The sequence below is a fragment of the Pongo abelii genome, chromosome 3 (genome assembly GCF_028885655.2).
Source record: "Pongo abelii isolate AG06213 chromosome 3, NHGRI_mPonAbe1-v2.0_pri, whole genome shotgun sequence".
NCBI classification, from domain to species: Eukaryota; Metazoa; Chordata; class Mammalia; order Primates; family Hominidae; genus Pongo; species Pongo abelii.
In genome coordinates, this window is record NC_071988.2 from 134,389,186 (window position 1) to 134,416,463 (window position 27,278).

General features: G+C 37.8%; 2 protein-coding genes and 1 long non-coding RNA gene across 27 annotated transcripts in view; 1 reads left to right on the forward strand and 2 right to left on the reverse strand.

Moving 5' to 3' along the window:
- ZGRF1 (zinc finger GRF-type containing 1) overlaps positions 1-5,462 on the reverse strand; it is a 98,731-nt gene extending 93,269 nt beyond the window's left edge. For 11 of the 13 annotated variants that reach the window (XM_063723585.1, XM_063723584.1, XM_054554334.2 and 8 more), the window contains exons 1-3: positions 5,320-5,462; positions 1,599-1,685; positions 363-443 (exon numbers count right to left, since the gene is read on the reverse strand). In XM_063723585.1, coding sequence (XP_063579655.1) covers positions 363-443; positions 1,599-1,619 — 102 coding nt within the window. In that variant the 5' untranslated portion in view covers positions 1,620-1,685; positions 5,320-5,462. Of the gene's footprint in view, positions 1-362; positions 444-1,598; positions 1,686-5,112 lie in introns of all 13 variants that reach the window. The other 2 variants (XM_063723583.1, XM_024245954.3) reach the window with 2 other exon arrangements.
- Positions 5,463-5,572: 110 nt separating this feature from the next.
- LARP7 (La ribonucleoprotein 7, transcriptional regulator) lies at positions 5,573-26,538 on the forward strand. 13 transcript variants are annotated; one of them, XM_054554350.2, is made up of 17 exons: positions 5,621-5,708; positions 6,878-6,949; positions 7,095-7,150; positions 8,595-8,723; positions 13,474-13,537; positions 13,713-13,916; positions 15,358-15,458; positions 15,575-15,658; positions 15,775-15,939; positions 16,014-16,107; positions 16,176-16,526; positions 16,624-16,768; positions 18,481-18,632; positions 19,403-19,524; positions 22,021-22,180; positions 23,017-23,108; positions 26,206-26,538. In XM_054554350.2, exons 5-17 carry the CDS (start codon positions 13,519-13,521, stop codon positions 26,284-26,286), a joined length of 1,770 nt encoding a protein of 589 aa, XP_054410325.1. In that variant the 5' UTR covers positions 5,621-5,708; positions 6,878-6,949; positions 7,095-7,150; positions 8,595-8,723; positions 13,474-13,518; the 3' UTR covers positions 26,287-26,538. The 13 variants fall into 13 exon arrangements, with proteins under 13 accessions (XP_002815122.1, XP_054410323.1, XP_054410318.1 ...); XM_054554344.2 differs by lacking the exon at positions 5,621-5,708 and adding an exon at positions 6,091-6,264 and having other exon boundaries at positions 6,878-6,964; XM_054554349.2 differs by lacking the exon at positions 5,621-5,708 and adding an exon at positions 6,091-6,264.
- On the reverse strand, positions 14,666-16,481 carry LOC112133054 (uncharacterized). Its single transcript, XR_008524684.1, has 2 exons — positions 16,392-16,481; positions 14,666-15,952 (listed from the first exon to the last, which is right to left on the reverse strand). It is a non-coding gene; the product is annotated as an uncharacterized LOC112133054 (long non-coding RNA).
- Positions 26,539-27,278: the final 740 nt, after the last annotated feature.

Below are 27,278 nucleotides of genomic sequence, written 5' to 3' on the forward strand. Positions count from 1 at the left end.
TTGGGAGGCTGAGGCAGGAGAATCGTTTGAACCCGGGAGGCAGAGTTTGCAGTGAGCCGAGATCATGCCACTGCACTCCAGCCTGGGTGACAGAGTAAGACTCTGTCTCAAAAAAAATAAAAATAACAATAGTTACTACTGTACTGTGCTACTGGATAACAGATCTTATTCATTCTATTAATGAACTATTTTTATAACGCACAAATTAACCACTGTGATATGGGGATCATTTGAAAATCTGTTTTCACATCATTTCAGTGTATGGATATATCTGACATTTTATCATGTACAGTTTTTTAAATATTCAATCAAAAATCGAGAACCTTGCTCTTGCACCCTGTAGTCAACTGCTTTGTACTCACTTTGTTTCCTAAGTGAGTGATCCTCAGAATTCCATCTTGCCACACTTTTGACTTCTTCATCTTTTGATGAGTATATAGAACCTTATTTCCAAAAATACAAAAGAAATGGTTTCCATTTATATATATTCAATGTTATATATTTTATATATCCTTTCTACATACAAAATATATTTAAGGCACCTTTCATCAAAAAAAGGCACATACACCCATATCAATTTTTTAAATTTTAAAAACAAAAGCACAGATAGCATGACAATAACATTAAACATTAATTAAATGAAATAAAAAGGGAAGGAAGGGAGAGAGAGAAGGAGAGGGAGGGAACAGCGGAGGAAATGGCAGGGGAAGGAAGAAAGGAGAGGAGAAATCCAAGGAAGAAACAAAAAAGATAAATGGGCATTGAAAGTAATTTGAGCTCCCTAGTCATCAGTGGGAAGGGAAAAAAATTACTGCATTACACAGTACTAATAATCTGTGCAGTTCTCAAAGTTTGGTCCAGAGACTCCTGGAGGTCTCCAAGACCTTTACAGGTATCTGTGAGGTCAAAACTATTTTCATGATGCTGTCTTTTCATCCTCACTCCTTCAGGGGTGCAGAATGAAGTTTCCCAGGAATATGTACATGCAATATTGTAAGATTCAATTGCAACCTGAATGTAGAAGAAACAAATATGAGAATCCAGTTGTCTTCCATTAAGCCAAATCATAAATACTTTTTACATTTCTGCTTTAACTTCTAGTATGAAAAACATCAATAGACGTAAGACCCTATATATACAAGTTATTTGGGGTCAATAATTTTCTAAGTGTTAAAGAGTCCAGAGACCAAATAGTGTGAGAACCGCTGATCTATACAGAAGAGGCATGCCAGTTCTTCAAGAGAAAGAAATTGTTTCCCGGTCTCACGCTTTCAAAGATTATGTTACAAAGGACTTTGTCTAATACTTGATCTTAGCCAAAAGGCTGAAAAGTGATGATTTTGTGTAACAAATATGAACAGTAGGTAACAGATAGGGTTACCAGATAAAATACTGTGCAATATTTGGGATCCTAATGCTAAAAAAGGTATGCATTGTTTATTTGAAATTCAAATTTAACTGAGGAGCCTGTTTTTTGTTTTGTTTTTGCTAAATCTGGCAACACAGCAAGATGTTTGTGAAACGCCTTTAAAAGAAAGAAGGAAGAAAGGGAGAAAGGAAGGGAATTTCACCAAATTGTGAAAAATGGTAAAACTTACAATAAATTCTTGGCTTTCCATTATTTATTCTGAAGTTATAAACCAGCTGGGTCCAGAAAATAGGAAATATTCCACTATTTATACCACCTAAAATTAAAAATGACATAAAATTTCAACCCTGATTTTTAAAAAATATCAAATATAATTTTTCTCAATAAACTCCCGACCACAGACATGAATCAAACAGTTCCAAGATTACCAAACTACCAAGGGAAACAGAGGTGTAATTATCTATCACTGAGGACACAGTAAAAGTGATACCATGCTGTGAAACAAGAATTTTTTCACAAGTAAAGAAAAAACTAAGTAAAATACATAAACTAATTTGTAGTCTGCAAACATTTTTCCAGATGCATAATATGTATCAGAAAACACGAATTTGTCCTCCACATGTTTGGTTCCCTACAGCGCAAATTCAATTTTTAAAGTTTTCTGAATTGCTACGGTCACCACAAGATGGCCCCCTTGTGTTTTAAATTTTTCCTTTCACCTCTTAGCATCAGTATACCACAGTATCTAGGACCAATTATATAGTACCTCTGCAAAGAAAAATCTTTCCAACACTGTTGCAACCGTTACTGTAGTTGTTATGCTATTGGATAAAACTGCTTTTGTGGGCAAATTTGGAAATCTAAAATCACTGATGGTGATCAGTGAAGAAGTAAACAGAAATGCCAAAGAAACATACTTTCTTTTTTTCCCCTAAGGTGGTTCTAAAGATGCGACCCCTGGACCAACAGTATCATCTGGGAACTAGTAAGAAATTACCTATTAAGTCAGAAAGTCTGGGGTTGGGGGCCCAGCAGTGTGTGTTTTAAGAGGCCCTCCAAGTGATGCTGATGGACACTCAAGTTTGAGAATACAGACCTAAAAAACCTAGAAGGATTCAATAAAGCTGTAATTTGTGATTTGAGTTCAGTTCCTCTTTTAGACATATAAAATATGCCACTTACATATTATTTATAAGTTACATATATTTATTGAGTACTTACTATTGTGCCAGATATTATGCTAAAGTATTTAAATGGAAACTCTATCCTCCATCTCAAGGAATTTCAGTATGGCGGGGTGATAAACAGTAATTTTAATAAAATAAGGCAGGAATAAGCACACAAGGGGCACCCAGCTTGGTGTGGATCATCAAACAAGGCTTCTTCAAGGAAGTAAAGTCTAAGCTGTAAGCTGAAATAACCATTAGTCAAGGGAAGGCCAGTGAAGGTCTTCCCAAACAAGAATTGCAGGCCGGGCACATTGACTCACACCTGTGATCCCAGCAGTTTGGGAGGCCGAGACAGGCAGATCACCTGAGGTCAGGAGTTCGAGACCAGCCTGGCCAACATGGTGAAACCCCCGTCTCTACTAAAAATACAAAAATTAGCCAGGTGTGGTGGTGCGTGCCTATAATCCCAGCTACTTGGGAGGCTGAGGCAGGAGAATCACTTGAACCCAGGAGGCGGAGGCTGCAGTGAGCCGAGATCACGCCACTGCACTCCAGCCTGGGCAACAAGAGCAAAACTCTGTCTCAAAAAAATAAACAAATAAATAAAAGGGTGGGGGGAGGGGCGGTGAAGTGCAAGAAAGTGACTGGCATCTTCCCTTGACTAATCAAGGTGATCTGGAGAAATAGGTAAGGGGTATGCAAATGAGATATGCATACTTGCTTCGTGACACAGGTCACAGGACAAAAACCAAACCTACAGAAGGACTGCCTTTCAGAAATATAACTCCTGGCCAGGTGTGGTGACTCACGCCTGTAATCCCAGCACTTTTGGAGGCCATGGCGGGTGGATCATGAGGTCAGACGCTCGAGACCAGCCTGGCCAACATGGTGAAACCCCCTCTCTACTAAAAATACAAAAATTAGCTGGGCATGGTGGCACGTGCCTGTAGCCCCAGCTACTCAGGAGGCTGAGGCAGGAGAATTGCTTGAACCCGGGAGGCGGAGGTTGCAGTGAGCAGAGATCACGCCACTGCACTCCAGCCTGGGCAACAGAGCGAGACTCCATCTCAAAAAAAAAAAAAAGAAATACAACTTCCACATCCTATCTCCCTCCCCTCCAGCGTACATAAATTGCTGATGCCTAAGAATGCCAAGAAGATAAAAGAGAGATCGAGAAAAACACTCCTGGGCTAGATATGCTATGTACATAGATGAGAATACATGGTACAAACACAGTGCTGGGCATGTGGCAGTTATTAATATAAGATCTGTTTAATAGCTACCATTTATTCAGTGCTACCATATGCTAGAGACTGTTAAATGCTTTATTTGGAGGTTTTGTTTTTGTTTGCTTTTTAACTTTTCTTTTTCTTTTATAGAGACAGGGTCTCACTCTGTCACCTAGGCCGGAGTGCAATGTTGCAATCATAGCTCGCTGTGGCCTCAAACTCCTGGGCTCAAGCAATCCTCCCAGCCTCCCAAAGTGCTATATTATAAACTACATTATATACATTATATTATGTTAATTATATACATTATAATTATTATGTAATTATATAACTATATTACTGTATAATATATAATTATATGATTATTGTGTGTAATTATATATAACTATTTATTGATTACATACTTTGTATCAGGCAGGAATTGGACAAGATACTTTACATATAGTATTTATCAGTCTCATAATCCTTAAGAATAAGTATTATTACAATTTACAGATTAGGAACACAGTATTTACTAATTTAGGATTACTTATATGCTATTTCGCAATTGCAAGATAAATTCTCCATTATTTTCCTAAATTGAGATATTACTTCTGGAATGTACAGTTTAAAAAGAACTGAGAAGACTGAAACTCTTAGAGGATGGTTAAATTCGATTATAGGAGAAAACCTCAAAAAAAAAGCTAACTGTATCTTTTAAAATTTAGAAGAGCTCTAATACTTATTCATTGAAAGTCAACACCCTTTCTTAGCATTAATCAGAAAAAATTATTTTAGACAACAGCATCATATATATTTAAGTGAGACGCAAAGATAAAGAGTTTTTTCCAAGTGTTCATCTGTCCACGTCTACCAGACAATTCACCTGTTGACCGACTTCTAATAGGTGAAAGATTAATCTCCAAAGAAGTTTTTAAAGACCCCAGATGTTCTGTGATAATTATATACATACATACACACACACAGATATACGTACATACACACATACATATACATATACATTGTGCTACTATATGTAGACACAATATATATACATAAAACTCGGTGTTCTCAGTAAAGTATGAGCAATTATTTATTTAATTACAAGATATTTTTCCTTTTGTTTTTAAACAAGTATTTTTTGAACCTAAACCTGAACCTCTAAATAGTTCGGATAACAAAGTTTTGGAATCACGAACTCAACATTGTTAAGAAACCATCCAGTCCAAATAAACAAAGGAAACCCACATCTCATTTGCCAACATTCTAATAACCATAATCCTGTGTCACCAAATGACAATGGAGACTTGATCCTTTCTCAGTCCTAAATACAAACAGCAAAGCCCTCTTTGGTCCTCATACGTACTCGAAATTGCAAAGCAGGGCCTGGGAAAAACGGTGAAGAGGCACCACTTATTACAAGCAGTCCGAGTAGCTGTGACTGCGACCACCCCAATCCTGGTTCCAAACAGCATCCTTCCCGGTTCTCTTATTACAGAGCAGAGTCTTTCGTCCCTTCGCCCCAAATCGCTCAAGTCATTCCTAGGAAATTCCGAGAAACACTTCACCTCACCTGTCAAATTGCACAAAATCCACTTTCGAATTTCTCCCGCCAAAGAATGTGACGTCATTAACGCGGGACCTCACCAGATGAGGACCCAAAACTTGGCCCGCCCACCTCCGCCTAAGCCAGAAACCGCCGCTTTCAAATCGCCAATCAAATTCTTCCTTGGCTTCGAGTCTCTCAGCCGGCCGCGCTCTCCGATGCCCAGCCCTCCCGGAACCACCTCGCCTGTGACGTAGATGGCGCGCGCACTGCCTCCAGGCCCGTCTTTCTCAACTGGGACCGGAAAACGTTGTCGCTCATCCTATGACGCGAAAGTAACTAAGACTATCAGAATCCAGAGACGGAAAGGGCTGAAGGCCGCAGTACTTGACCCTGTATTTTGGGAGTCGAACGGAGTAAGTTACAAGCGGCCTATAGGGTCGCACAAGTTGGGCGAAGTCTAATTAACCCTCCGTCCTTTTTCCTGCGGTCCACTCTATCATCTATCGTCCTTCTTACCCCGCCTCGCCTCCTGACACCCATCAGTTCCTTGGCCTAGTTATCTATGCGCACGCGCAAAAGTCTTCCGGCAGCACTTGTAGTTCCCCTAGGCGCTAGGGGCCTAGGGGCCCGGCGTGGAGAGGTTTGGGGCGCGCCCAGCCTATGACGGCGTCCTTGCGGAAGTACGGGTGCCGAGAGAAGCAGTAGTCAGTAAAGAGAGTGCCGTATTTCGCAGATTGGAGCTGAGCTGTGGCTGCCAGAGGATAGCGAACGTGAGGATTTATATTATACAATTATCATCTTCTTTTGCAGGACTCTGCCATCGTCCTCAAAGAGTTAAAAATCCAGTTACGGAAAGGAACTAACGTGCTAGATATGGTGTGCAGAGTGCGTTAGCAAAGAAACTTAAGAGAAAACAGATGAGGAGGCAGTTAATTAGATAGGACACAGGGTGGTGGAAGATCTCAAAGAGTAAGTTGCCATTTAACCTGGGCCTTGAAAATTTAATAAGGAAATTTAGACGGGAAGATTCAGACAAAGCAGAAGACACAGGCCCCTACGTGTTGAGGGACTTGAATTGTAAGCAGTGACCAGGACAATGATTCTTAACCTGTTGTGGCACACTTCTTTTGAAAACTTAAAGTTATGGATTAGCTTCTCAGGAAAACGTGCATGTACCTATTAAAACATTTTGCGAGGCTGGGCACGGTGGCTCACGCCTGTAATCCCAACACTTTGGGAGGCCGATGAGGGCGGATCACTTGAGGTCAGGAGTTTGAGACCACCCTGGCCAATATGGCAAAACCTCGTCTCTACTAAAAACACAAAAATTAGCGGGGAGTGGTGGTGCACGCTTGTAGTCCCAGCTACTCAAGAGGCTGGGTTGGGAGAATCGCTTGAACTCGGGAAGCGGAAATTACAGTGGGCCGGGATCGCGCCACTGCACTGCAGCCTGGGCCACTGAGAGAGGCTGCGTCTCCAAACAAACATGTTGCATATAATTTCCTCAGGATAAATTACGAAATACTTTTAAATAGCAAACACACACAAATGACTTGGTGTCTTGTCTAACTCACTCTTGCAGGTTATCTATGTCTTTCGTGGTCTTTGAACTGTTTTTCAACCGTGTAACTCGCTGCAGCAACAAGGAAATTAGGTTTGTCCAGTAAAGGTGCAATTAATTATTGTCCTGAGCAGTATTTATTAATATTCATTTCAACGTTCCTGATTGCCTGTGTACCTGCTTTTTTAATTCTCCTTTGAACTGGTTTTTAACACTTAACTGGTTCCCTTATTTACAGTCAAGCACCACATACCGACAGACCGCATGTATGACAGTGGTCCCATAAGATTATAGGTGAGTAGTAGGCGGTAGTACCTAGGTTTGTGTGAATACATCATAGAATAACTACATACTCAATGATGTACTTACTTACCTGACTATGCATTTCTTAGAATGTGTGCTTGTCGTTAAGCAACCCATGACTGTGCTTAAATCTTTACCATGTATTCATTTTATATTTGTACAAGACTCTTGATTTTACCTTATCTTTAAAATGTATCATTTACAATTTAATGGAGCCCACAAGAATTCTTGTCCAGCCAAAGTTGCATGGACTTCAGCTTAAGAATTCGTGAGTCAGAACATAGAGTCCATGGTGATAAAATGCGGGAAATTCTACCAAAAGGTAGACAATGTGGGATCAAACATACCTGGGACAACTTAGCTAGCTTTGGCCAAGTCACTTAAACCTTTTTGAGTTTTTGTGTTAAGAAGATGGAAGAAACTGCTACTTAGTGGGATTGTGAGGATTTACAAAAATGTATAGTTACTGGTGTTGTTACCCAGTAACTTTTATTCTTCATTTAAAGCCAGTTAAATGTTAACTTTTTTTTTTTTTTTTTGAGACGGAGTCTTGCCCTGTGGCCCAGGTTGGAGTGCAGTGGCCCGATCTCGGCTCGCTGCAAGCTCCGCCTCCCGGATTCACACCATTCTCCTGCCTCAGCCTCCCAAGTAGCTGAGACTACAGGCGCCTGCCACCATGCCCGGCTAATTTTTTTCTTTTTTTTTTTTTTTTTTTTTTTGTATTTTTAGTAGAGACGGGGTCTCACCTTGTTAGCCAGGATGGTCTCCATCTCCTGACCTCATGATCCGCCAGCCTTGGCCTCCCAAAGTGCTGGGATTACAAGCGTGAGCCACCACGCCTGGCCAAATGTTACTTTTTTTTTTAACAGTGTTTTCATCAACTGCATATTATGTTACAGGAAGGTGCTAAGGAATTTCTAATGTTGCAGGTTTTGACAGAAGCATCACAAAACCAGGTCTGTGTTTTAGATGGGTTATACATAGGCTCCTGTTGAGAATGGATGACTTACAGAACAGTTTATAAACTATTGGCATATTCTATTGACAGTTGTAGCAGTAGTTGTAGAAAACACTGGATGGAGATGAGAGCCATTTCAAAAGTCAAACTGATAGGATTTAACAAGAGATTGGATAGAATAATGATTACTTGTGTTCTATATCTTAGCAATTTGAAGTGCTTTATTTACATTATTTTGGCCAATGCTAAGAGCCTTATTATGTAAGTATGATTTTTATCCATATTTTATAGACCACAGAGAGGTGGGGTAACTTCCTCAAAATCCACACAGCTAATAAGTAGTTTGAATGGTTAACTTGGTGGAATATGGCATCCTTAAATAAGTTGAGGATGGTAGAAAGAACAGGTGTGGATAAGAAAGACAATGAGTTTGATTTGGAATGTGTGGAGTGACAATACACATACCTGTTATCACAGGACACTGAGAAGTACAGACTTTGAAGATCAAGACTAATGAAAGTATTGTAACTTCCTGATTTTCTGCAGTCAATATATAGAGAAGCTAAATTATATCATATCTTATGTTCCTTGCTGTTTAAATCGAAGGTAAATCATTCTGAACTTAATACTTCAAGCCACAAAAATAATCCTTAGGAGAAAGAACGAAGGAGGGTCTCTGGGCTGAGAAATGAGAATGATAAGGAAAGCCTGGCTTCTGGGAAAATTGTGGCTTTCTGCGCCTATACATTTCTGTCTACTATTCCTTAGGTGTTGGGCTTTGACAGGGAAATGAATTGCAGAGCAGGTAGTCTGCCCTTTATAACTTAGTTTTTTCAAGAGAGAAAATTAGCAGTGGAGCCTGCTGTAGTGATAATCATAGCCTACGTTTGTGTTCATTTTTGAGATGGAGACTGAATCTGTCTCCCAGACTGGAGTGCAGTGGTACGATCTCGCATCACTGCAACCTCTGCCTCCTGGGTTCAAGCGATTCTCCTGCCTCAGCCTCCCGAGTAGCTGGGATTACAGGCATGGGCCACCACAGCCAAATAATTTTGTTATTTTTAGTAGAGACTGAGTTTCACTTTGTTGACCCGGCTGGTCTTGAACTTCTGACCTCAAGTGATACAACTGGCTTGGCCTCCCAAAGTGCTGGGATTATCATGAACCACTGCACCTGGCCTATTTGTATTTTATTTACATCCCACAACCTTACAAAGAATTTGAAATGCTTAACACTTTACAGGTACTTTTAAATCTGTTTTTTTATTCAACAAATACTTAGGTACTGATGAAGTTAAAGTTCCTGCCTTCATAGTGTCTACATTCTGGTGGGATAGATAGACAATAAAATTAAAATTCCAGGCCGGGCATGGTAGCTCACACCTGTAATCTCAGCACTTTGAGAGGCCCAAATGGACAGATCACTTGAGGTCAGGAGTTTGAGACCAGCCTGGCCAAAATGATGAAACCGCATCTCTACTGAAAACAAAAATTAGCAGGGTGTGGTGGCGGCTGCCTGTAATCCCAGCTACTTGGGAGGCTGAGGCAGGAGAATCACTTGAACCTGTGAGGCAGAAGTAGTGAGCCAAGATTGTGCCACTGCAGTCCAGCCTGCACAACAGACTCCATCTCAAAAAATAATAAAAAATGAAGTTATAATTCCAGGTAGTGACAACAGGATACAAGGATAAAAAATAGTGACTGAGGCAGTGGAAGAGTTAAGGTCAGCAGGGAGGGAATATTTTAGGTTGAGCGGAAGGAGTTAAGTCTCTCTAAGAAGTGACATTTGCAGAGACCTAAGTGAACATGGAAGTAATTCATACAGATACGGTAAGGAAGGTAAAGGGAGCAGCAAGGGCAAAGGCCCTGAAGTGGGAATGGCCTTAGCATGTTTAAAGAACGAAAAGATGGTTGTTATGTTTGGACTGAGCCTGTTGGCAAGAGTTGTGATGGATGAAGTTAGAGAGATCCCCAGGCCAGATTATATAGGGTCTAGTTAACCACAGTAAGGTTTTTGGACTTTATTTTGAGTGTGATAAGAAACATTTGAGCTGGGCGCGGTGGCTCACACCTGTAATCCTAGCATTTTGGGAGGCCAAGGCAGGCAGATCACCTGATGTCAGGAGTTTGAGACCAGCCTGGCCAACATGATGAAACCCCGTCTCTACTAAAAATACAAAAAAAAAAATTAGCCAGTTGTGGTGGCACATGCCTATAGTCCCAGCTACTTGGGAGGTTAAGGCAGGAGAATTGCTTGAACCCCGGAGGGGGAGGTTGCAATGAGCCAAGATCGCGCCACTGCACTCCAGCCTGGGTGACAGAGTGAGACTCTGTCTCAAAAAAGAAATTAAAAAAAAAAAAGAAACCTTTGGAGAAGTTTGTGTAAGGAATTGGCATGATCTGAATTACGTATTTAAATAGTAATTCTATCTGGAGAATCGATTATAAGGGAAGAAGATTAGAAGCAGGCAGACTAGTAATAAAGTTCTTGTAGTTGTTCAGATAATGCAGTAGTAGCTTGGATCAGGTGCTTATGATGGAGGAAATGAGAATTATTCATATTTGGGATATATTTTAAAGTTAGAGCTAACAAATACTGATGGATTGACCATGAGGTGTAAGGAAAAGGGAAATTAAGAATGATTTTAAGGCTTTTGCCTTTTCAGCAATTTTGTAATTGGTGTTTCTGAGATAGGGAAAATTGGTGGGAGGGGATTGTTAGCACTTGAGAGTCCTATTTTCACCATGTTAATTTTGAGATATCCTTTAGATAAACTAGTGGAGGTGTCAGGTGGACAGTTGAATATTGGAATGGGGAGCTAATGAGAAAAGATAGATTTGTAAAGCATCAGCATAAAGCCAATGAGCTTAAAGCCAGGATCCTCAGAAAGAATGTGTGTGTAAATGAGAAGGAAGCCCAGGACTGAGTCCAATTTAGGCATCATGTAAAGGTGTAGGGCACAGTAGGAGAGGTAGGGTGAAAGGAAATTGAGAAACTGAGATTGCAAAAGGAAATTGACAAGGAAGAAAACCCTTTTGGAAGCTATATGAAGAAAATATTTTCAAGGAGGGAGTTACCAACTGCATTTGCTGCAGTAGACAGTGGAGCTCATTGAGGAGCTTGTTTGCGGTTTCTCTAGAATGGTGAGGAGGAAAGCCTGACAGGATGGGTTGAAGTAAGAGCCTGAGGTGAAGAACATGGTTATGTGGTACTCAATGATACCTTGTTGTTTTTCTATTATTAATTCTGACCTATAGTTGTGTTTTATGTCTTAAGCTAGCATCACCTAAATATGTCATTACTTGTATAATTTCAAAATTGGTGCTTGATTGATCTACTAAAACCTAAAATGCCAAAATGTACTTCTGTTGAGTTTGATGAGAATGCATGTTTAGTTGGAGATTTGAGGTGAAATGCATTAAGGGCTTTGTACCCTCTTACTAGATATCACTTTGAAACACATTATCTATTTCTGTTAGTATCAGCAGCATCACTGTAGCAGTTAGATATTCTAACCAGCAGTCAGACTCAAGAGATGCAAATACTGTTTACCAAAGAAAGATACAAGGCAAAAGATAGGGTAGATGCATCTTCTTCATCCCACCAGAGGCCAGCAAGCCATTTACCCATATCTAGCGATTACCCAAATTCACTACTTTTTTCTCCCATTTACCCACAACAGGCATGTATGCCTTCCCTAGATAAGGAACACGGTGTATTTAGGACACTTTGACACATAAAAGCTTTAACCCCTTTTGCCTATCAATCTGTTGTTCTGGTCACATAGGCATAAGGCCTCCATGCCATCTAATAGCTGCTCCAAACCAGGTGCAACATGGGAAACAGATACAACACTCCCCATTAGTCTCTCCAGTTTCCAAGAAGACTGTATTATAGGAGACTGAGGTTATTCTCAAGCAGCCTGTATTATCCCAGGCCTGATATTAATCCTTTGCTCCTATACCACTAGTGATTCAATTCATTCAACAAAATCTAGGCACAGTTTATTCAGTACATTTTTAAGTGACTATGTGGCAGGGACTGACAATAGGGTATCAGTAAACAAAACACAAAAATCTCTGATTTCATTGATCTTGCCATCTAGGAAGGATAAACAACAAAGAAATAAATTGCATAGTGGTGATAGTAATGTTAGAAGATGATAAATGCTACGAACAAAAATAAGGCAGGGGAGTTACTGTGTATGTATCCAGAAATTTGCATTATCAAATATCGTTGTGGGAGGATACTGCACTGAGGTGACATTTAAATAAACACTTGAAGTAGGAGATCAAGCTGTGTTATCTCTGGGGATATGTGTTTCAGAGAGAACAGGTTTAAAAGACCCTGTTAGACATTGCTGGGTGAGCTTCAGGAAGTGCAAGGACTGTATGGCTGGAGCTGACAGAGCAAAGAGGAAGAGATACTGAAAGTAACTTGAGGAAGGAGTGGGTTAGAAATTGCTGCCCAAGAAATAAACACTGGGATGAGAAGGCCACTTGAAAAGGCTGATTTATGGCTGGGCGGGGTGGCTCACACCTATAATCCCAGCACTTTGGGAGGCTGAGGCTGGCGAATCACCTGAGGTCAGGAGTTCGAGACCAGCCTGGCCAACATGGTGAAACTCTGTCTCTACTAAAAATACAAAAATTAGCTGGGTGTGATGGCAGTGGTGCCTGTATTCCCAGCTACTTGGGAGGCTGAGGCAGGGAGAATTGCTTGAACCCAGGAGGCAGAGGTTGCAGTAAACTGAGATCATGCCACTGCGCTCCAGCCTGGGCAACAGAGCAAGACTGCCTCAAAGAAAAGAGAAGAGAAGGAGAAAGATAAGAGAGAAGAGGCTAATTTCTACAGCTTACCAGTTGAATTCTGCCCCTAGAAAGCAGAAATTAACATTTTAAAAATCAAAATTGCCAGGCGCGGCGGCTCACGTCTGTAATCCTAGCACTTTGGGAGGTGGAGGCGGGCGGATCACCAGGACAGCAGTTCGAGACAAACCTGGCCAACATGGTGAAACCCTGTCTCTTACTACAAATACAAAAATTAGCCGGGCATGGTGGCATGTGCCTGTAGTCCCAGCTACTTGGGAGGCTGAGGCAGGAGAATTGCTTGAACCTGGGAGATGGAGGTTGCAGTCAGCCAAGTTCGCGCCACTGCACTCCACCCTACACAACAAGAGGGAAACTGTCTCCAAAAAAAAAAAAAGCGAATACAACTTCTCTGGGGCGGGGCGGGGCAGGGTGGGGGGGGTGTTGAGATGGAGAGTGTCCACGTCCCTTAATCTTACACTTTTCACTTACTGACTTAAAAGTGCAGCTTAATGAGATAAGGGTGTAATTTTTTATATTATTCTAGGATAATCTGGCCCTGCGTTTTAAAAGGTACAAAGAAACTAAAGCTATGATCCCTAACATAGGAGGTAAATTATTTTTTTAATTTACTAAGTATGAAAATAAATTTTCTTTCTGTTTGTCTTCTGATGGCCAAATGTGAGTCCATTATTCTCTCAGACAATTAAAGGCTAATCTAAATATTTAACTATATTAGCTATTGTGGTTATTTAAATATTTACATCTTTTTCTTGTAATTCACAGGAATGGAAACTGAAAGTGGAAATCAGGAAAAGGTAATGGAAGAAGAAAGCACTGAAAAGAAAAAAGAAGTTGAAAAAAAGAAACGGTCACGAGTTAAACAGGTGCTTGCAGATATTGCTAAGCAAGTGGACTTCTGGTTTGGGGATGCAAATCTTCACAAGGATAGATTTCTTCGAGAACAGATAGAAAAATCTAGAGATGGATGTAAGTTTGCTTCAGTAAAGGAACCAATTTTTAGATGTGGTTGCCTTTAAATTTACTTATAAAATAGTATTTTTTTTTTTTTTTTGAGATGGAGTCTTGCTCTATTGCCCAAACTGGAGTGCAGTGGCATGATCTCAGCTCACTGCAACCTCTACCTCCTGGGTTCAAGTGATTCTCCTGCCTCAGCCTCCTGAGTAGGTGGGACTACAGGCACGTACCACCATGCCCGGCTAATTTTTGTATTTTCAGTAGAGATGGGATTTTACTGTGTTGGCCAGGCTGGTCTCGAACTCCTGACCTCATGATCTGCCCACCTCAGCTTCCCAAAATGCTGGGATTACAGTCGTGAGCCACTGCACCCAACCTAAAATAGTATATTCTATAATGTATATATTTGTTTCTGCAAGTATGTTCCTTGTAATCTGTTCTAATTTTTATTTAGGAATGACAATCTTCTAAAGACTGTTGGTAAGAGTTTAGGCTATATTAAATAAGCAATTTCAAATCAAAGCTTATAAGTATTTTGGGATTTAATTGCTTCAATAACCATTCATCATGTGTAACTCGAGAGTGCTATACTTTAGTTCATACAAGAAGGCAATTCACCTAGCTCAATGTTATTTTTTGTTTCACTTTTTTTGAGGCAAGGAATGCACTGGCTTCATGTCCACTCACTCCAACTTCTGCCCCCACCTCCACCCCCTCAGCCCCACCCAAGCGATCCTCCATCAGCCTCCCCGGTAGCTGAGAACACAGGCAAGCATCACCAGGCCGGCTTTTTTTTTTCCTGGTATTTTTAAGAGATACGGGGTCCCACCATGTTGCCCAGGCTGGTCTTGAACTCCTGAGCTCAAGAGATTTACCTTCACCTCTAAATTGCTGAGATAAGAGGCATTGAGCCACCATCCCCAGTTGCTAAATTCAAATAGCCAACCATGTGCTTTCTAATAGGATGGGATCCAGACATCCTCTTTGAATGTCTGGGTATTGCTAAGTAATAATTTGTTCAAATCTTAATCTGCAGTTACATACACTAAAATGTGTCATTTTAGGTCTCCAAATATGCAATGCCATTTAGACCCTCACAATTTTTTTTTGTTTTTGTTTTGAGTCTCACTGTCTCCCAGGCTGGAGTGATTTCAGCTCACTGCAACCTATGCCTCCTGGGTTCAAGCGATTCTCCTACCTCAGCCTTGAGTAGCTGGGGTTACAGGCGTGCGCCACTACACCCAGCTAATTTTTTGTCTTTTAGTAGAGATGGGGTTTCACCATGTTGGCCAGGCTGGTGTTGAACTCCCCCATCCACCCGCCTTGGCCTCCCAAAGTACTATGATTACAGGCATGAGCCACCAAGCCTGAGGGCCTGAGGGGCAGGTTAAATTGTACCAAATTGAATTAATCCTGCTGATACACTAACATATAACTTTTTCATTTTCTTTAGATGTTGATATATCACTACTTGTGTCTTTTAACAAAATGAAAAAATTGACTACTGATGGGAAGTTAATTGCCAGAGCTTTGAGAAGTTCAGCTGTTGTAGAGGTAAGAAGAATAACTACTGTTTATAGCTTATAATGTTAACGTAATCATTATTATATGATTATAGTTTATAATTATAAATAATATTAGTTTTATTAATGTAATACACTATTTTAAAGCTTGATTTGGAAGGCACCAGAATCCGGAGGAAAAAACCTCTGGGGGAAAGACCAAAGGATGAGGATGAACGCACAGTGTATGTGGTAAGCTTAACCTCAGTCCCCAGTCAGAAACTGGCACAGAAACAATATAATTAAGTTAAAAATTTATTGACATTCTGATGGTGAAAAACTCTAATATTGCTTTTAATTTATAATAGGAGTTACTTCCCAAAAATGTTAATCACAGCTGGATTGAAAGAGTCTTTGGGAAATGTGGCAATGTTGTTTATATAAGTATACCACATTATAAGTCTACTGGAGATCCAAAGGGATTTGCGTTTGTGGAATTTGAAACAAAAGAACAAGCAGCAAAAGCAATTGAGGTAGGTCCAGATCCTAAAGAAAAAAAAAGAAAATACAACAAGTATTAAAATAGTAACTTTTGCAATCATTTCAGTTTCTTAACAACCCACCAGAAGAAGCACCAAGAAAACCTGGCATATTTCCTAAAACAGTGAAAAATAAGCCCATTCCAGCCTTAAGAGTTGTGGGTGAGTATTTTTCAATATTTAAATAGATGTAGTTGAAGTAAGATGAACTAATGATGGCACTTTTACAGAAGAGAAGAAAAAGAAAAAGAAGAAGAAAGGCCGAACGAAAAAGGAAGACAATATCCAAGCCAAAGAAGAAAACATGGACACAAGCAACACCAGCGTCAGTAAAATGAAAAGATCCAGACCCACATCTGAGGGCTCTGACATTGAGTCTACTGAACCCCAAAAGCAGTCCTCAAAGAAAAAGAAAAAACGGGACAGAGTTGAAGCATCTAGCTTACCTGAAGTCAGAACAGGGAAGAGGAAGAGAAGCAGCTCTGAAGATGCAGAATCCCTAGCTCCCCGATCAAAAGTAAAGAAAATTATTCAGAAAGACATCATTAAGGAAGCATCAGAAGCTTCCAAGGAAAATAGAGGTAAAACTACAAGGTTTTAATTGGATTAGATTAAGCTTCTGTTTCACCCATTTCACAGCCCCACGTCTTAACGGAGTGCTTTTTTATTTATTTCAAGATATAGAAATCTCTACTGAAGAGGAAAAGGATACTGGAGATCTAAAAGATAGCTCTCTCTTGAAAACAAAAAGGAAACATAAGAAAAAACATAAAGAGAGACATAAAATGGGAGAAGAAGTTATACCATTAAGAGTACTATCAAAGTAAGTCTGTGGTTTAAATTCTGTCATTGGCTTAACAATCCATCACCATTGCTAAAGTGCAATTCCAATTTATATTAAACAGAGTTGCATATTAGCAACAGTAATGGCCTGTAGCCAAGAACTGCACAGTGTGGGCATTAACGCAATTGCTGATTAAGTAGGAACCACCACACTCAAACATGGAAGCACTTATTTTTGTCATGTCACAGCAAGTGCCTCCATGTTAAAGTAGAGGGGGCCCCTTAACAGATTTAAAAATACAAAATAAACCTTAAATATACGACATACGGTCAATACGATAAAGCCCTTGTCTAAAAAAATAATAAAAATGTAAAAGGAAGACTTACCATCACCAAAACATGGAAGCACTTACTTCTTTAGTTTCAAAGCAAGTACATCCACGTTTAAGTGGTGGGGAGCCCAGTCTTGGAAAAACTTAGAATCCTTTAACCTGTACAAGCTTAGTAACCTTAAAACACAGTAACAAAAAAATTTTGTAACAAAAGGTGTGCTGGCTTGGAGACACCTCCACTGAAACATGGAAGCACTTACTTTTGTTTCACACAGCAGGTACCCCCATGTTAAAGCAAAGGGGATTCCTTCAACCTCTTTAAGAGAATGAGGTTAGCGTGTTCTATTTTGGAGAAGTAAGTTGGATTCACTCCTACTAAAACATGGAAGCACTTACTTCTTTTAAAGTCACAGAAAGCACTTCCATGTTAAAGTTGAAGGGAGCCCACCCACATACAACTTCTTTGGGATTAGTTAGAACTGAGGAGAAAGAAAACAAAATGGCATACCTTTTGAAGAAAAAAATTTCTTTACCTTCCTGAACTAGTTCGCAAAGACTCCTGTTCTCCTCCAGAAGGGTAAAAGGCAGGGACTTCAGCCACTTCTATTTATACTATTCTTAACTCCTGAATTCCTTTTGCCTTTTTATCTCAGAGAATCATTACAAGGGCCTTTTGTTATTTTAATGTATCAGCTCTCAGGGAATGTATGATCCTGGGTGGGTCTGGATCCTTTTTTTTTTTTTTTTTTTTTTTTGAAGTATACAGATGTCAATGTTAACAGCTAAAACCATTACCACAAGATATCTTCCTCTTTTAAAAAAAAAAAAAAAGAAAAAGAAAATCTATCTGCTTGTTTGATGGCATAGATTAGGGTAACAATGAGTGCTCCCACTGAGCCGAGAAAGGCATTGTGTTTCTATCTGGAGGAACTCTGTTTGAAGAAGCATCTACATGTTAAATGTATGTAAATAAATAGATTGCTTCCACGGGGTGTTTTGTTCTACTTAGAAATTCTTTTTGATTCAAGTAAATACTAAGGAATGTTATCTCTCAAATTGGGAGCAGTTTAACAAATCTTTAATCTCGAACTTTTCCCACAGAGATGACTGATTTAGTAAATGTTACTAGTTAAGGAATTAATGCTAAAATTTTACTTTTATAAATTAAAGTACTTCAGACACTCAAAAATTTAATTGGCAATCTTAAAACATTTAATCTGAATATTGGGGGAAGAGGAACTCCCTTAGCTTATTTGCTAAATGTCTTTAGAACCTAGGAAATATTTTGAATACGTGTTTAAAGAAACAGGAAAGTTGGGTGGAGGAGTTGCTCCAAGTCATTGTGAATGTATATATTTAGATATTTCCATATTTACTTTTTATATTTAGTCATCTGTTATCACCATTTCTTTCCTTGTAGGAGCGAATGGATGGATTTGAAAAAAGAGTATTTAGCGCTACAAAAAGCTAGCATGGCTTCTTTAAAAAAAACAATATCCCAAATAAAATCAGAGTCAGAAATGGAAACAGACAGTGGAGTACCTCAAAACACTGGAATGAAAAATGAAAAAAGTAAAGATCACTGATAGTTTTGACAACATTATAATGTACTTATATATGAAAATGCTGTCTCTGAGTTGTTATAAGATAAACTTTAATTTTAAAAAACTTGATTATTCTATTTCATTATTAGAACAATTCTTGATTTGTTAAGTTATCCAGATGTGTTATTTACTCTTGATATAAGAATATTTAAAAGGCTCATTTAAAACAATTTTTTAAATAACCTGAGTTTTCTCTACAGTTTTCATTATTAAGCACATGAGTGCAGTTTGTAGACTGAGCAAGTTTGTAGGAATGAAGGTTGTAGTTTCTCACCTGTTAATTTCATTCTGTTGTACGCACCACAAGCAGGAACAAGTTAAAGCAAAATTCCTATGAATTCAAAATTAGGATACAGTTTAAATTCTCATTTCTTATAAAAATAAGTGTTCACGTTTGAATAATAATGTATTTAAAACACAGTATTCTTTAACTTTTTAACTTTATTGAGTAAAAATTTGCTGTTCCTTTGTTCAGGGAGAAGGGGCAAATTTAAAGGCTTTACAAATGCTCTTCTAGCAGTAACAATTTCATGTAGAATAATAAAACTTTCTGAATTTTATTCATGGTATTTTGAAATAAGCAGTATGACATATAACCTTTAATTGTTTATTTTAAAATTAAATACGTTTTAAATTATTTAAATCTGCTTCAGGAATTATTCTAAGGTAGTCCTCTAAGTATTAAATTGTTGTTAAATGTAAGAGATTTAGTCCTGGTCTTTTTCCTTTTCTAATCAGCAGCCGACAGGGAAGAGTGTCACACCCAGGAGAAAGTTAATGCAACAGGACCACAGTTCGTGAGTGGAGTGATTGTGAAGATCATTAGCACAGAGCCTCTACCTGGCAGGAAACAAGTCCGGGTAATGATTTTGAGCCCCTAGGGTATTTGTTCCTTTCTTCTCTTATTATTATTTCCCTGTGTGAAAATGTTTTGAATATGGAAGATAAAACAAATCAAGTTAGAATTTGTATCTCTATGGTAAACTACTATACAGTTTTAATTCCATGGTAACTCTTAGGTTTAATTTTGAAGCAAAATCTAGAGGCTGAAATTCCTCACTGAATCTATATGTAAGCACGGTTTAAACATCCTTCTCTATAGAAAAATTGTAATTTTTGCTTATTTTTATTGGCACTGATTTTTTTTGTATTACCTATGTGCTGATTATCTTTAAAATTTTAATTATAGAAAAGTGTAAAATATTTTTGAAAACCTATTAAAATTTTTCACACATGAGCCAAAAAACCCATAGTTCTATATAATTTACGCTACAAATTGCTGTACATACAGGTTTATAATTTTTTCGCTTTATACAGTCTATCTTCTATAGCCTTTTATACCACACTGGTAGCAATATTTTCTATTAGGGAAATTATATACTTTTATGTGAGAGTACCATATCTTATTTACCCTTACCCTGCCTGTCACCCATTTAAGTGAATCCTTTTCTTTTTAAAAAGTATGAAATGCTGTGTAACATACCACATATTTTAAGTATTTTCTTATACTGACATTCATCATCACTTGGTATGTTGTTTTGGTTTTACATAGACTTATCAGTCACAGGTTTTAACTTGAATACCACTGAGGCGGTGGTTTGTTTATCTGTAAGCCCTCCTTATCTGAAATACTGTCCTACAATCCTATAGCTGTCACTAAGAAACAAATTTTGATTCTCTTTGCAATGTTGGTGAAGGATTTGGCCAAATCCAAATTGCTATTACCGGCTTGCATTCCAGGAGACGGCTGAAAATTGAGGGATGTAAATACTGCTCTGATTAATCAGATTGCAAAACATTTAATACAAAAATTGCTCAGTTATTTCTAATCAACTCATTAAATAACTTCTATTATTTAAATGGTAACTATATCAATTACAAATTCAGCATTTATGATCATCAAAATCATAAAATCAGTCCCTGCATTAATCCAGTTAGTAGTTACTTACATTTTGCTGAAAACAAAAACTGAGCTGTGTTGGTGGTTACAGCTGTCTGTGACTTGCCCATGTGATTACCAGGCTAATTTGTCATTCTATGGGTTTTAAATTCTAAGGGTTTTAAATCAAGAGATTAGCCTGACATTATAATGGATATTTAGTATATATCTTTTGACTTGTAGTAATTGAATATGCTCAAAAGTCAATATAAAACTCATTACTACTACTGAATACATTCAAATTTCAACAATACTGAATTTTTTACTTGCTTTATTCTAAATTTGGTACCAATTAACTAGGTAAAGAAGTGGGAAGGACTAGCAAGTGTAAGTCTCTGCAGGTTTTTTTTTTTAATTTGGCAAACAGTTACTAAATGCCTGTTTTGTGATAGTTTGCTGAGTGTTGGGATGAGTTAAGATCTAGTCCCTGGCTTCTAGAAACTCACAGATTTTTATTATATATTTTTTATTATTAACTGATAAACTTTTCTTATTCTATGATGAAATAATACTTCCAGGTATGCTCAATTCTTTCCATAATTCAGACATCTAAAAATTCAACATCTGAAAGTAATCTAAATTAGTTATGTCCTGAAATTTTAGGTCAAAACGAAAGGGAGGCAAGATAAATAAGATTTCCCCCCCCCATTTAGGAATCTCCAGTTACTTCTTTAGCTTTATGAATGGAAGTTGATGAATTAGGAATTAGTGTAACATTCCTGCATAAATGCATTGTATACTCTGTAAAACCTGCTGTGAAAAAAAAAAGTTGATTAAGAATGCAGGAATCTGGTTAATTTGCCCTCACAGCAGGCAGTGTAGGTAAAACTTTTCCTTGCTGGGTGACCACAACTTGTTTAGAAGAGGTTACTTAGGTGTTTTTTTCAGAAAGTAAGAGCTCTTGAACAATGTGGAAATCTAGTATTTTAGGTTTGGTTAAACTGTTTTTCATGAGTTGTTATTAAAAGTTGAATGATTTGTACACATATTTTAAAGTCATAGTGATTTTCTACAGGTGAGTAAAAACAAACCTCCCTTAATCTTTTTTTTTTTTTTTTTTTCTTTTATTCCTTATACTACTCCCAGATGTGAACGCTTCCTGATTTGGGGGTTGGGGGACACTATTTCTGCTTTCTGCTCTATAAATCTGTTGTCCTTATAGAATATTCCCATTCTAGTGCAGATTTTAAGGATGTGATTTCAAGAAAATAAAAGAAAATAAATTACTAGAGTTGATATTATTCAAATCTATTTTTAAGAACATGCTTTACAGGAAATGTTTGATACAGGATATTTGCTCCTCATTAGTCTGCAAAATGCTTTATTTACATAATATATTCTGGCATAACCATTGGAATAGTTTTAGAATTATTGTGAAACTTTTTAAATTTTGTCTTTCTACTTAACTCTAATGCAGGATACTTTGGCAGCAATCTCAGAAGTTCTTTATATTGATTTGCTAGAAGGGGATACAGAATGCCATGCTAGATTTAAAACTCCTGAGGATGCTCAAGCAGTAATAAATGCATATACAGAAATTAATAAGAAACACTGCTGGAAACTCGAGATCCTTTCTGGTAAAACTTCATAGAAGTTTCCTTTTTTTTTTTTTGTTACCGTCCTTATTGTGGGTAATATATTTTCTGAGTTTGGCTAATGAAACTAGTTTTTTTTTTTTTTTTTTTTTTTGGTCTTGCTCTGTCGCTCAGGCTGCTGGAGTGCAGCAGTGTGATCTCAGCTCACCGCAACCTCCACCTCCCAATTTCAAGCAATTCTCCTGCCTCAGCCTCGCGAGTAGCTGGGATTACAGGCATGTGTTACCACACCCGGCTAATTTTTATATTTTTATTTTATTTTTTGAGACAGAGTTTCGCTCTTGTTGCCCAGGCTGGAGTGCAGTGGTGCGATCTCGGCGCAACCTCTGCCTCCCGGGTTCAAGTGATTCTCCTGCCTCAGCCTCCCAGGTTAGCTGGGATTACAGGCATGTGCCACCATGCCCAGCTAATTTTGTATTTTTAGTAGAGACAGGGTTTCTCCACGTTGGTCAGGCTGGTCTTGTCTCGAACACTGGACCTCAGGTGATCTGCCTGCCTTGGCCCCCTAAAGTGCTGGGATTACAGACATGAGCCACTGCACCAGGCAATTTTTATATTTTTAGTAGAGACGGGGCTTTGCCATGTTGGCCAGGCTGACCTCTGGTGATCCTCCTCGCCCTCCCAGAGTACTGGGATTAGAGGTTTGAGCCACTGCACCTGGCGAAACTAATAATTTTTTTTCTATTCTGTAATATGTATAAAGTACCATTGAATATAATCAAAAACTGTCCTAGTTCTATTATTGAGAATGTAATGCCTTGAATATGGTTTTTCAGATATGTTCTTTTCATCCATCAGAGTTTTTGTTTGTTTTTAAGGTGATCACGAACAAAGGTATTGGCAGAAGATTTTGGTTGATAGACAGGCAAAACTTAATCAGCCTCGGGAAAAGAAAAGAGGCACTGAAAAGGTAATTGATTCATTTTTGTTTTTTTAGACTAAACTTTCCCTGAACGTTTAATGCCAAAGTCAGTACTAGGTAGTCATAAAATGATCGTAGTTTTGCTATTACCTAACAAAGATTTACTGAGTATATACTGTTTTAGGTTGGGAGGGAAAAGTCATTTCTCTAGATTTCAAAATGTGTGAAATTGAATTATTTTTCTCACAAGGATACATAATTTTAATTTAGATTTTTTCTTTTTAACAGTGATATACTTGAACAGTCTCGATTTCTGGCTGCTCTGTCTTGTAGTTTGGTGATAAATGATTATAGAAAGATTATCTTCATTGTAAAAACACAATGTATTCAGAATGTAGTTTATAAAGATAGGAGCCTCCATAGATAAGATGGAGAGACTTTATGCATAGTGTTTCCTATAGCAACAATAAGCTTTATTCCTCTTTCTCTAAGATAGTCTGTAGGTAATACAAACAAGCTTAAATAATTTAAAGCAAGCCCCTCTTTCAGTAATTTTATTTTTCTGTCACTTAAAATGATACTGGTCTGATCAGTAGTGGAATCACACCTGGGAATAGCCACTGCTTTCCAGCTTAGGCAACGTAGCAAGACCCTGTCTCTTAAAAAGTTTTAAAACAAATTATTATACATGTAAAGGTTAGTACATTTTAAAAGTGCCTGGAACAAAGTAGGGTACATAATACCTAATATTAACTATAGTCATCAAAATTTAGAAATGTATATTATAAAAGTGTAAGAAAAATGAAAAAGATGAACTTCCTTTTTTGTTAGGTGAGCACTTTAAAAGTCCTGTTTCCTGTAATCTAAGCTTGTTGATTTGGGGTCATATTTACACACACAAAAAAAATTAACTTAAAAAGCAAGTGTTTTTCATCAGCCTTCTTCTACCATTGCCCAGAATTTATCGTGATTTGTGAGGAGGTGTGAATTTTGTTTCCTTGAAAGGAGACTCAACTTGCTGTGGTGGGGAAGCCTCCTGTGCTTCCCGAGGATTCTTTCAGGGATATGAGGTGTTAATTTCAAAGCCTGTTTGAGATTATTCAGATGTTAAAATCACTAATCCAGAACTGGTAACTGAAGTGAAGTCACTTTGTTAAATAATACCCTTCTAATTGGTGTGAAATTTCATTTAGATTTTATATATTTTTAAAACTAGGAATAAATCATTTATTTTTCATTTTAAAAATTTAGAGCTCATCTTTGACTAGGAAGTTTCTTAAATTGAGTTGGAACACAACTCAGTTATGACGTCAGGATTGTCGTTAACACAATTTGTTAAGTAGCTATGGAAGTAGCAAGTTGATTCTTGTCGTGAAATGAAACGGAGGTTGACACACAAAGTTAAGTGCTGTGCAAAGCTTGTTGGAAAAAAGGAGTAGGCCATAATTAGTTTAGCCAACTTGTTTGCTAGTTAATTCAGCTAATGATTTTTGAGTGCCTTGTGTTAGGCACCATTCTTGGAACCTGGGGTAAAGCCATGAATCACAAAGTCTCCTACTTTCATGAAGCTAACAGATAAACAATATAGTTTAGGTGATGACCAGTGCTAGACAGAAAAATAAAACAAAGTGTATTGCAGGAGAGCATTGTAACAGCTGAGGTTGTCTGGAAAACTCTCTGCAAAGGTTATGTTACAGCCAAGACCCATAGGGAAGTGAGTGAGTAAGCCCCGGTAAAGTTTAGAAGTATAGCTTTTCAGGCAGAAGCAAAGGAAATGCAGAGACCGGAAGGGAAGACTGTCAGGGACTAGAAGACCAGTGTAGTTGGAGTACTAGGAGCATCTTAGTAATTAATGGAAATTGCTTAGAAAAAAAACTAGTAGAACATCAGTGAATCTGCCAAAAGGTTACATAAATACCTTACTGACCTGACAGCCCAGTATTTCTACAACAGTATTGTATTTGGCCCATAATTGGTAAAAGTAAAAAAATTCTGGCTCTTAATATTCACATCATGGGGCCAGGTGCGGTGGCTCATGCCTATAATCCCAGCACTTTAGGAGGCTGAGGCTGGCGGATCACTTGAGGTCAGGAGTTGGAGACCAGCCTGGCCAACATGTTGAAACCCTGTCTGTACTAAAAATACAAAAATTAGCCAGCTAGCACGCACATGTAATCCCAGCTACTCGGGAGGCTGAGGCAAGAGAATCGCTTGAACCTAGGAGGTGGAGGTTGCAGTGAGCCAAGATGGCGCCACTGCACTACAGCCTGGGCAACAGAGCGAGACTCCATCTCAAAAAAACTAAACTAAAATAATATATTAAACACAAGTAAATTAAATTAGTGATGTCTCACAGAAGATCAAGAAGATGAAGTAAAGGTCTGCCAAAAGGGATGTCTCCTACTCATTTTGCTAGCCTAAATCTTTGTAGTATGCCCTATCATTTTGAACACATTGGTAAAAATAGATAACAGCTACTAGAGACAGAATGAAGCTTATTTCTCTTTGGCTTTTAAAACATTTGAATTCTTTTCTGTATAAATTACTGATACTCAGCAGGTAAAGGCAGAATTTATAAAATTTGTGAACAGCAACATGGGTATGATAGAGTTCTAAACATCTTTGGATTTTAATTCACCTCAGTGATGAATAATAGGTTTTTAGTTTAATCTAAAAGTGAATTCCTTCCGATTGCCATATGGTACCAAACACTTTAAAACTATTTAAATGAATACTCATTAGAATCTATATTTTTTAGAGAAAAAGATTTGCATTTACTCCAAAGTTTAATATTTTAACTTTTTTTTATCAAGGAAGCTTTTGGAATATTTTAGACATTTTAAACAGTTTTCTTTTTTATTCTGTGTAATTTTATTTGCCTTCCTTAAAAATATTCAACAATTTATGTAAGGGTGTAAGAAATAGGAAATAGGAAATAGCCTTAATAACAGATTTGATTTGTAATTGATTTGACCTGAGCATAATTCTCATTTGTCATCTTCTCGCTGTTTTTAAAAAATTTCCATTCAAGCTGATAGCTGTGAAATTTTTTCTAGTCGTAGTTGTGTGTGTGTGTGTGTGTGTGTGTGTGTGTGTGTGTTTTGAGTATCCAATACATTTTAATTTCTGATTTATTTCTCTTTAGTTAATCACCAAAGCTGAAAAGATTAGACTGGCAAAGACTCAACAAGCGAGTAAACACATAAGATTTTCTGAATATGATTGAAAAAAAAAAAAGTTCACCTCTTAATACTTCACAAGATACTTGAGCTGTTCTTGGGATATTCACTTTTATTATTCACTGCATAATTAATGTGTTTTTAATTAAAAGAAATATCTTTGTTCCTCAACTTGTAAATAAGACTTTTTTCTAGAGACAAATACTATGTATACCACAATTTTTTTCTTAAACATTTGTTGAAATTATCTTAGATGTCAATGTCAGGTGATTTAGTAAATAAATGTGTTTTGAACATTATTTGGAAATGTGTTGATTTTGTTTTTATATTGTAAAAACAAAACAATTGCAAAAATACTATATGAATATATATAAAGTTTAGAGAAATGTTTAACACTGAACTCTCACTGTACTTAGTCTGTAACTTGCAATACCTTCAATACCTTTTCATGTTGATTTATACAGACATGTTTAATATTTCATTCTATCCATTCCACTTTGCCTATCTGAACTTCCATTGAACAATAGACCATAGGGATTGGTTCTAATTAAAATGTTAAATTTTTAAAAGAATTGAGTTTTTTCATAAATCAAGTTAAATGTTTTGTTTTGGTTAGACAAAATAAAATGTACTAGGTGCTATGCGCACAAGAAGGAAAAAATAGAGGAATCAACCTTAGGCAGAACTGAGCTCTGTTATTTTATTCAGGAAAATCACAGGAGTGAAACATTTAAAGCCTTCCCAGAACTGAACTTACTGGGTCCATACGGACTGGCATCTTAATCTCTTATCAAAATCTCAAGGAAGTACTCTGGACAGCCATGGAGTTAATTTCATTGGGCTACAAACCAAATCCTGGATCTGTCAGCTTTATCCAAAATTGAGGGTCTTATTTGGCCACTCCCTTCCATGGATTGTGGGGAGGCTACAATCAGGATCTGTTCACTTCTGTAAGCCAGATATTTGAGGAGATTGGCCATCTCACTGGTTGGAGTGACAGCTGATTGCTACAAAGTTAGTGCCATGGCAAGTTCCCACT